The sequence below is a fragment of the Bidens hawaiensis genome, unplaced genomic scaffold, assembly GCF_021521415.1.
Source record: "Bidens hawaiensis isolate Kalapana, Puna unplaced genomic scaffold, B.hawaiensis_p1.1 tig00018487_1, whole genome shotgun sequence".
Taxonomy (NCBI): Eukaryota; Viridiplantae; Streptophyta; class Magnoliopsida; order Asterales; family Asteraceae; genus Bidens; species Bidens hawaiensis.
Genome location: NW_027492795.1, coordinates 265,382 through 275,624, shown reverse-complemented (window position 1 = coordinate 275,624; position 10,243 = coordinate 265,382). Strand labels below are relative to the sequence as shown.

Here is a 10,243-nt window from a genome sequence, read left to right as displayed (position 1 = left end):
AATCAATACTATATTTAGAACCAAGATTTTTTTTTCTTTTCCATTAATAGTAGAGAAGTGATTTTGAAGGAAAATTGATAATGAAAATTAACCTCAGAATGCCATGTGTCAGAATAAACACCTCGCTTATGTGAAATAAACACCAATACCACTCTAATAAATTTTATGTAAACTTGAAAGAAACTAGAAAACTCTATATTAAAATAAATATTACTTTTATACAATTATAATTTCTATTACTACTTGAGAATAAGTTATATTTGAGTGTAATTAGAAGAAGAAAAAATATATATATACGTATAAGGTAACCTTATGGGCTATAGCCCAGCTGATTATTGAAACAAAAATAAAAATTAGGCTTTTTTCAAAGGTCATTTGCTGGTTTGTTTTTTTTTTTTTTTCTAAAAATTCTCATTTTGTTCTAGTTATAAGTTTTGCTGCTTTTTATTTTATATGGATTTGTTTATTATTTTAGTGTTCTTATATTGTTTTTTTTATATCCTTATCTCCAAGTTCGATAACAACAAAAAGTCAAAAAAAAATTAATAATTTATTTAACTAGATTGTTGGTTAATTTGTTTTACAAATTTTATGCAGCAAAACGGGGATTGTATCATGCATGCGTTACGCCAGAGAGTTTCGACTCATATAACGGCGTAACTGGTATCTAGTGGCATAAGAGGAAAATGTTTCTCCAAGGACGTGGGGAGGACCCGGGAACTAGGGTTTACGCCCTTCAGGAGAAACTCTCTGGGGTTCCAAACACCTGCGACCACCCAGTCATATAGTATATTGTCGTCATTCTAAAAAAAATGTAAGGCGTTGGAAAATAAGAAAACGTAAAAGCTCAATGCAGTTTATCGTGGTTGTTTTATAATTTATAAAACTAGGGGGTTATATTTAAACATTTAGACCCAACTTTATGAGGTTTATTATCAACTTCCCCAAATCTTCACTATTCGACGTTTCTCTTTCCGGCACCGGCGACGGCGACGGCGAGATCAATATTATCTTTTTAAGGTAAATATAATCACTCCACTTATATCTGCTGCACATATTCACCAGCTCTATATCCTGCAAGATCATACACACAATTAGCCTTAGCAACTGAAACGAGTTTTTTGTTCTTTTCATGGATTTAGTGTTCAATATAAGTTTTTGTTCTATTCATACTTTTGAAAATCGATTTATTATTAGTAGGGGTGTTTCTATGATGGGTGTTTGTTATATGAAAGTCTTGATTCATAATGCGTATCAACTGTTCGACGAAATGCCTGAGACAAAACTATTGATCTGGGTTTTGTTAAAAATTAAACTTTATTTCTCTGTGAATATTTGGAGGATGCTCTATATTGGTGTTATTGTGTTTGCTGTTTATTATTATTATTTTTTAATAATTTGGTAGATTGATAAGTTTAGTCCTTTGCTTATCCTTAATAACAACTAGGAGTAGGACCGGCAAACGGGGTCGGGTTGGGTGGGTCAGAACGGGTTAGGGTCGATTCATAAAAGGGTTTATTGCTGGTTACGTGGGTTCATGTGTCGGTTACGTGTGTTTAAATGCCAGTTGCACGCGTTCTCGTGCCGTTTACGTGTACCGAACCGAGAATGCGTGTCTGGCGCTACGTAACGTGCATAACTCGCATTTGTATGCACTTAACTTAGCGCTTGATGCGTAACTGGCTCTGCATGAGTAACCACCAGTTACTCGTGTTCAAGCACTGGTGCGGCGTTTGTTACGCGTCGTTAATGTCGGTTATGCGCATTCCGACGCCTGTTAGGTGTCTGATGAAGCGTTACACACGTACCAGCACCGGGTTGTGCGTGCACCCAATTTAGGGATGAGCAAATGGTACCAGGTACAAGTACCGAAATGGGCATTTCGATACCAGTACCTGTATCATGTTTTTAAGAAGTTCAGGGTCGGTACTGGTATATACCAATTTTTTTCCTACTGTACTAGTACTGAACCAAGGATTTTTGGTAACGGTACCAACTTTTCAAGAAAATCGGGATCGGTACCGGTATGGTACCAATCTCCTACTTATTCTGATCCGTTTGTAAAATAACACCAACCCAATCTGACCCATCACATTAGAAAGGGTTGTCTCAATCAACCCACTTGGACCTGTTCTATGAGAAACATCCACCCATATCAACCCAAAATTTTTAAAAAGCGACCCGTATCTACCCAATTTTGTGATGATGGTCAAAATTTTTAGGCCTAACCAGGAGCTGTAAATCTATATTGAAATTGGTTTCTTTATCCGTTAATCTAGGTACACTTGTTGGAAGACAAAAGGTTAAAGAAAGATGAGTTTGTTTCAGCAATGGGCCTTCTTAGTAAAAGAAGCACTAGACAAAAGCTTTCTAGTTGCCAAATTCTTCTGTGCAGTTCATGTCACCAATACCTACCTCGGCTCAACCGCTGTGGTAAAAAAAACTAAAAAGCAATCTTTACATCTTATATTATCTTTTTATCAAAGTCCACTAATCAGCTACCTGCAGGTCTATGGTCCTAGTATGCTCCCTACCTTTAGCCTTAATAACGATCTCGTCTTGCTAGAAAGAATCTCAACCCGCAATGGTAAAGCCGGTACCGGTGATGTGGTCGTACTCCAATCTCCTGAAAATCCAAGAAAGTTTGTCACCAAAAGGATCACTGGAATGGAAGGTGACAAAATTACCTACATTGTGGATCCCAAAAATAGTGATAAAACCGAGACCGTTATTGTATGATGATTGATCTACAATGTTTATCTTTTACTATTTCAGTATTTTGAGTGTGAATTTGTGTGATTAACACCTAACTGTTGATGGGTTAATATTGTGATATGTAGGTTCCGAAGGGGCATGTATGGGTTCAAGGAGATAATGTTTATAATTCTTATGATTCGAGGAACTTTGGACCGGTTCCTTATGGGCTGCTTAAAGGGAAGATTTTTTGGAAGGTAAGTTTCTCATCATTTGGATCATATCATATTACATCTGATTTTATAACTGTTAGGTAATTAAATTTAGTTAGGCTTGAGAGTGTATATATAAATGTATACAGATATGGCCCACTAGTGCATTTGGGTCAATTGGGAGGAGACCAGAAACTGTTGACCCGGCCCTTAAGGTACATTCTTTACACGACATTTTACTTAGTTTATATGTTTTCTCGGATGTTTCTTATCATATAAGAAGGTGATTGTATTGTCTTCTAGTTATGTTTTTTTGTTGAAATTTTGGTCATATTTGTTTTGGTCACAGGATTTGGAGCAGGCAAACCAGTCATGATAAAACAGTAGAGTTGTGAGTTTATCATGCCTTTAATACTGAGAATCCTTTGAAGGGTTATTTTTCTGATATTTTTTTTACTAATAATTGGAACATGTATACCAACTGTTAAATTTAGGAATAATATTTGTCCTAGTAAAGTTTTGCTGTTTTATCATATGATATGGATTTGTTTGTTTTCTTAGTATCTTCAGTTTCATGTTCAGTAACACAAGACAGGTTGAATACTATGCCAACGAAGAACGTCTTTATATAAATCAGATATCAAAACAAAAATCTGAATTTATAGAACCGTGTTTGTAACCAAGTTAAAAAGTTTTAAAATATTAACTTGCAAAATAAAATACCCTTTCAGGTTAAATAATTTCGTAACCGATTTTCAAGTTCGTGTCATGTTGAGTTTCATGTCAAGCTTGCTACTAAAATAATCCATCATTTTCTGATTATTAAAAAACAATATAAGAAGTTACTGAGGTTGCCTTTTGATAACAACGGTTGTATCATGATATTTTTTTATCAGGTATTTGCTTCATGAAAAATGTAAATTAATATTGTTTATTTGAGAGAGATTAAATAGTGAGTCTCGTTGTGTAAACATGCCGAATGAACATGAACAAGGGCATTCTCGCGTTCGTTCATTTCACTTTAAGCAAACATAAACATTTAACCAAACAAATATTTGTGCCCATGTTCGTTCGTTTAAGAATTAACATGTTCGTGTTCGTATACGTTCGTTCATTTAAATTCTAAACGAACAATTCATGAACATACATAAGCGAACATACTAAATGAACACAATTGAATAAATATAAAACATTGAGTAGATGCTTCATCCAAAGTTTCATCCAAAAACGAGCATAAACGGACATAATTAAACAAACGAATCATGTGTTCATGTTATTTCGTTTAATTAAATGAACACAACCTTTTTTTTTTCATGTTCATTCATTTAATTAGCAGTTCTTAAATGAATGCGAGGGTTTGTTTGTTTCGGTAATTAGCCGTTCTTAATACGGATGAGCAAATGATCCCGAGTATTGATACTGAAACGAACATTTCAATATCGGTACCATGTGTTTTAGAAAAATTGGATCCTAATCCTACCCCCAACCCGACCCGACTCCCACTCCCTACTCTCCTCTTCGTCCCTTGTAAACGTCTTCTTTGATCGGAGGTTCGATTCGCTGGTTATTCACTTCTCAGGTATGTCAGTCTGTCAAATTACCTGCTTTGTTTGTACACTTCCAATTGCAATTCGAAACTAGGGTTTTATAATTATACATCTTATTTGGCAATTCAAATTTATACACATTAACATATTTCTTAACTTCTATTAATCAACCTAATTTTATTCTTTTATTAGGGCTAAGAAGATGCAGTGGTTCATATTATTTACTTCAGTAGCTGTTATATGGCTGGCTTCACTCTGCAAATTCATCCTTCATGCATTATCATTTTACTCCTACCAATCTTCCTTCTTAAGCAACACTGGTCAGTTTAATAACTGTTTTCCCATATGCATATATATGCTATTATAACATTTAATTTTTCATACTTATATATATTAGCCACTTTAATAACTGTTGTTTTCTGAATCTATCAGCTGGATCAAAGACAAATGTCCTGCTAGTCATCGCCCATCCCGATGATGAATCCATGTATGGTTACTTGGTTGGAAGTGCAATGTTGTAGAAATCGCTAGTCGGCACGATTAATCGGGATAAATAGGAATTAGTCGGGATTGGAATTTATATGTAAATTTTCAAATATACTTACATTGTTGTAAAAATCGTTGGTCGCTAGTCGGGCGGTGGGGTGGGGACTAGCGATTAATCGGATCGGACTATAATGTATAATTTTCAGTTTTATATATACACGCACACATTTTTCTATGTAATTTTCAGTTTTATACATACACAAACACATTTTGGCCGGAAATTGGTTGGAATCTTGCTGGAAACCGCTGACTTTTGCTGGAATCTCTCCAGAAACCGCTGATTTTGGCCAGAACCTCATCAGTAAGATTTGACCATTAAACGATTAATTGGCCGATTAGCCCAAAATTAATCAATGAAGTGGGGACTAGCGATTTATCTGGGAATAATCGGTGCCTAGTCGGGATTTTTGCAACACTGATACTTATATAATCCCAATTTTATGTATAAAATTTTTAGTTTTGACCGACTTTGAACAAATAGGGATTAATTGGAAACAAGTCGGTGGGGTAATGACTAGCGATTAATCGGCGCCTGGTCGGGTTTTTTGCAGCACTGGTTAGAAGTTAGAACCCTAATATTTTTTATTTCAGGAAAATGTTATTAACTTTATGGTATTGAACTATATTATTTGCAGGTTCTTTTCACCAACAATCAGTTTACTGACTTCAAGAGGGCATAATGTGCACATTTTGTGCATGTCAACAGGTAATATGTCGTGTAACTATTATGAGTTGTCAATGTGACATGCATTTGCAGGTAACTATTATGATGTTGTATGTTGTTAATTGGTTTGCAGGTAATGCGGATAATATGGGAGATGTTAGAAAAGAAGAGCTTTACAGAGCTTCTGCTATCCTCAAGGTGATATATTATGTTACACAATATTATGTATATGTTTAATTTTGTTATTTATGATAGTTACTTGATCATATAGGTTCCTATTCAACAAGTCACAGTAATGGATCATCCAGATTTTCAGGTTTATTTCTTTCTCTACTAATAAGTAATATTAATCTTTTTATTTTTATTTTGTGTCTATGAATAATATATTAATATTTATTTGAATTTATCTTCAGGATGGTTTTGGGAAAATATGGAATACGAGTTTGCTATCAAAGATTGTTGAGAAGAAAATTAATGATCACGCGATTGACATTGTAAGTTCCGATCTCACTAATTTTGCACATTTCACGTTTAATAACATATAAACGTTAACCTTATACAATTTCATCATCATCATCATCATCATCATCATCGTACTCAGTATATCCCACCAATAGCAAAGCTATAGTAGGGTCTGAGGAGGGTAAGATGTAGACAGCCTTACCTCTACCCCATAAGGATAGAGAGGCTGCTTCCGGTGAGACCCCCGGCTCGATAGTAGTTTTGCATCAAGCCTTGGACATAAGGCACATAGCACTCAATCATTGGGACACCGGCTGATCGGTGCATGTACCCTTGTCTTTCGGCTATCAACGCCACTACATGACGCCTGATTAACCGTCCGTCACTTTTAACGTTATTTTCACGAGATTAGTAAAATAACGTCAAAATTAGTGCAATTTCACTTTTGCCCACCCGAGGGTTCACACATATATACATCATATGTGCGCACCGCAAGCAGGGCTATAACCTTATACAATTTGTTGCAGATAATTACTTTTGATAAATATGGTGTATCAGGTCACTGTAATCACCGTGATGTACACCATGGTGTGCGGTAAGTGTCATTGTTGTATAAAACTTTTCTGCAAATTTAAATTAGTAGTTAAGAAAGTATTATATAAATAACTGGCCTCCTTTTATTGTATTAGAAGGTTTATGCTTGATACTGCACAACAAGATATTGAAGCATGGGAGCTGGTATATTTTTCTTTCCCATTTTTTTAATGGTTGACTTTCTCTTATGTTTGACTTTTCGGTAGTCAACATGCCATTTGTGTTTCGTCAGGTGAGTACTAACATAATCCGCAAGTACAGCGGGCCAGTTGATATATGGATTTCTTTATGGAGTGCTCAAAGTTCGTTAAACGGACAAATGCATTGTGTGCTAAATGAACATCCACGTCGCAGTTATGCTGCGATGTCACAACACTTGAGTCAATGGGTATGGTATGTATCGTAATTTGACACTTGGGTTATTATTCTATCTTGTCCAAATTTTACTGACATTTGTGCATGTTTTCAGGTTTAGAAAGCTTTTTGTATCATTTTCAAGTTATACATATGTAAACACTTTGAGGAAGATTAACAAATAGGCAACCGGGAAGATATTTGCAGTCGACTATTAGTAGTTTTAAATTTTTGTGTACTGTTTTTTAAAGTTTATTGATGTTGATAATCAATCTTTTGGAGGTTTGCATCATCATACCAGGGTTTTGTTTCTTTTACACCCACTCATGAATTGTATAAAATATTTTGATTAATATAGCATCTGGTTTATGTGTTATGTTACCCAACAGCATTGGACATGGTTTTTCTATTTGAAACCATGTGTTAACAGTTGCTTCATTCAATTTATTTTCAAAACATTGATTTTATCATTTTGATATTGTAAATGAACACAAAACGAATGTCTTATAACTTGTTTTCATGGATTATGGCTTTGTGAGGGATCAAAACTAGAGTTGCTAAAAACAAGTTTGCAATAAAGCTCGCTTGAAATCACATTGGTTCGATTTGTAAACGAGCCGATCCCGAGCCAAGGTAAGCTCTCGTTTTCTTGTTGACTCGCTTGCTTAAATTAAAGCACAAGTTTTAACACAACCCTAATTTATACAAAAAAAAATATTACAAACACATACAAATCAATAAGTGTTAACAATACAAACTTTGAAAAATAAAATTAAACGAGCTGACTCAAGGAACTACATGCTAACTTTAGTTTTTTGGTGAGTCAAACTCGAGCTCAACATTTTAGTTCGTTAACACAAACGAGCTAATTCACCTTGCTTCTTGTTGTAAATAAGTTAACCTTTGCTTGCTTGGTCTGTAAAGGAGCAAAGCCCACCATGGTTTGGGTTTTACACTACGGGTGTGAACGAGCTCAGCTTGTGAGTTGTTTCTTCAAGCTCGACTTGTTTGTTATCTACTAGTAAGTGCCTATAAGTTTTTAATTATTTTCATGAATTTTTAGAAAAAACCTTAAACGAGCCTTATATCACGGGGTTACCTCTCAGATTTCGTGTTATGCCCAAAGGCTAGCCAATTGGTCCGCTCGTGATCAGGGTCTGCTGGCTTCGTCCTGCCTTGGACTCATCAGGCGAGCGGCAACAACTCGCTACCAGCTATGCGTTCGTCGTGCAAGCACGACTAGGCATGCACGCCTCCTTTCCCGCTGAGGGCGTGCCCGATGAAGTCCGGGACGAGCCAACAAACCCAAGCATTTCAACACAAATTAAGCTTCTCGATCTTCAAATATTGGTCCGTGACACTAAGGATAAGCTCAGTACCGACCGAAAATTCCAATACCGGAAATTGTAAATTCTTGGTACTGGTACTGAAATATTCGGTTCGGTACCAGTATGGTACTGGTACCGGGATAGTACCGGTACCGGAGGTAAAAATTCGGGAAATACCGGTACTGTACTCAAAACTTTGGTACTGATTCGGTACCGATATCGGTACCGATTTCGATACTGATACCGAATTTGCTCATCCCTATGTGACACTTAGCTCGGCTTGAGCTAGTGTTGTACTGTACGAGACAAAGCTCGGCTCTAGCTTGAGTGTGCTATGTAAATTAATACATAAAAGTTCAATAAAGAAAAAGATAAATAAAACAGGCTCGAGCTGATGCTCATTAACTAAACTAAACGAAATTTATTTGTGGCTTTGTTAAGCTCATTTCGAGTTTTTATATCAATCCGAGCTGATTACATATGCTTGAAGTTGAGGTTTATCGTGGCAGACGCAGACACCTTCCATTCCATCCATGGCGAAGATACCTTCTTCATCTTCCGCAACTGCTGAGTCTCCTACAACAACACCTCACACTCACAGGCACCTTCCATTCCATCCACAATGTACATTGGAGAAGAAATAGAACCGGAACACAAATGTGGATTTTTGTTAATATCGGTTTCTGTTGCTATCGGTTTAATGAAACCAATAAAATATATTGTAATGGTTTCTTCGGAATTAAACACGCATTTGCTTCATAGATCATAGCCTGTCACATGCTCGTATATGTGCTCCTACTGTCAATACCATGTGGACATAAACAATGCTAACACACGCAAGTAGTGTAGTAGTGGTGCATTGTTCTTTGTTCATTTCAAGTTTCCTTTCACATGTAAAGGCTATATAACGTTGTTCATATGTGATGGTAGTTCAGAGAAATCAATGCGGCTCTCTGTTGAGTAGAGTTGTTTATATACCTCCCACCATGCTGATCTGAGTATGCATTTAATGTTGGTCTACTGATCAAGATCTGTCTTTTTACAAAATGATGAACATTAAATGCCTTAGCATGCTGTTAGGGCATTCTTGGTCGAGATTGTAGTTTGGTCCTGATCTTGTGGTGGAGCCAGGCTATAGGCTATACATCCGGGAGACTGGACCCGGTTTGTTCATTCTTCTCATCTTTTATTTGCAGCTAGTCCTTTCAATTAAGTCATGAGCTCAAAGGCTAGAACCCGCTCTAGACATGTTTTATCTTATTAATCTAGCTTTGCCTCTTTATATCTTCTTGTCTCCTTTCATCTGGTCCTGAATTAATTGGGGGGGGGGGGGGGGGGGGTATACTGTCTGTTCCTATTTAGATAGTTTGATATTCGACATTCCAGGCTTCTAGCATTGGCTGGGTGGTAAAGGCGATGATTCGTACATTGACAGGTAGAATTTTCACTTGGTGTAATTTAGTAGGATATATGAGTGTGAGTCGCTGGTAGAAAAGAATAAACATAGTTGATATTCAACTATTTATTTATTTATTTATTTATTTATTTTGTTTTGCCAAAAGAGTAAATAAAATGATTTGGAATATTATAGCGAGATCTTAATTTAAAGATTATACAGGTATTTTAAAAGTCTTGTTGTTAAAAGTATACTAGCCCACTAAGGTTTGTGGTTGAATAATTTGTGACAATGATTCCAATTATATTTTTCTATCATGAAAAGGTTTGTGGTTGAATAATTTGAGACAATGATTCCAATAAAAAATTTTTATAACGAAACTAACTAAAGAACTAGTCGACTACCAGACTTATACTAAACCTACTGGACAAATGCGGCTTAGATTA

At 35.9% G+C, this 10,243-nt stretch overlaps 2 protein-coding genes across 3 annotated transcripts; both read left to right on the top strand.

Moving 5' to 3' along the window:
* Positions 1-953: 953 nt before the first annotated feature.
* On the top strand, positions 954-3,428 carry LOC143556245 (mitochondrial ATP-independent inner membrane protease subunit 1a-like). Of its 2 annotated transcripts, XM_077045620.1 has the most exons (6): positions 954-1,020; positions 2,280-2,433; positions 2,509-2,733; positions 2,841-2,951; positions 3,056-3,121; positions 3,256-3,428. In XM_077045620.1, the coding sequence occupies exons 2-6, from the start codon at positions 2,314-2,316 to the stop codon at positions 3,280-3,282; spliced, it is 549 nt and encodes a 182-aa protein (XP_076901735.1). In that variant the 5' UTR covers positions 954-1,020; positions 2,280-2,313; the 3' UTR covers positions 3,283-3,428. The 2 variants fall into 2 exon arrangements, with proteins under 2 accessions (XP_076901735.1, XP_076901734.1); XM_077045619.1 differs by having other exon boundaries at positions 2,280-2,733.
* Positions 3,429-4,395: 967 nt separating this feature from the next.
* LOC143556244 (uncharacterized) lies at positions 4,396-7,432 on the top strand. Its single transcript, XM_077045618.1, has 11 exons — positions 4,396-4,485; positions 4,646-4,773; positions 4,886-4,940; positions 5,635-5,705; positions 5,797-5,861; positions 5,935-5,979; positions 6,077-6,157; positions 6,653-6,720; positions 6,815-6,863; positions 6,952-7,112; positions 7,189-7,432. The coding sequence occupies exons 2-11, from the start codon at positions 4,656-4,658 to the stop codon at positions 7,256-7,258; spliced, it is 783 nt and encodes a 260-aa protein (XP_076901733.1). The 5' UTR covers positions 4,396-4,485; positions 4,646-4,655; the 3' UTR covers positions 7,259-7,432.
* Positions 7,433-10,243: the final 2,811 nt, after the last annotated feature.

Coding starts and splice junctions, on each gene's coding strand:
- LOC143556244 (XM_077045618.1), top strand. CDS start 4,656: ATGCAGTGGTTCATATTATTTACTTCAGTAGCTGTTATATGGCTGGCT. Junction 4,774..4,885: donor TTCCTTCTTAAGCAACACTG/GTCAGTTTAATA, acceptor TGAATCTATCAG/CTGGATCAAAGACAAATGTC. Junction 6,864..6,951: donor ATATTGAAGCATGGGAGCTG/GTATATTTTTCT, acceptor GTGTTTCGTCAG/GTGAGTACTAACATAATCCG.
- LOC143556245 (XM_077045619.1), top strand. CDS start 2,314: ATGAGTTTGTTTCAGCAATGGGCCTTCTTAGTAAAAGAAGCACTAGAC. Junction 2,952..3,055: donor AAGGGAAGATTTTTTGGAAG/GTAAGTTTCTCA, acceptor AAATGTATACAG/ATATGGCCCACTAGTGCATT. Junction 3,122..3,255: donor CTGTTGACCCGGCCCTTAAG/GTACATTCTTTA, acceptor TTTTGGTCACAG/GATTTGGAGCAGGCAAACCA.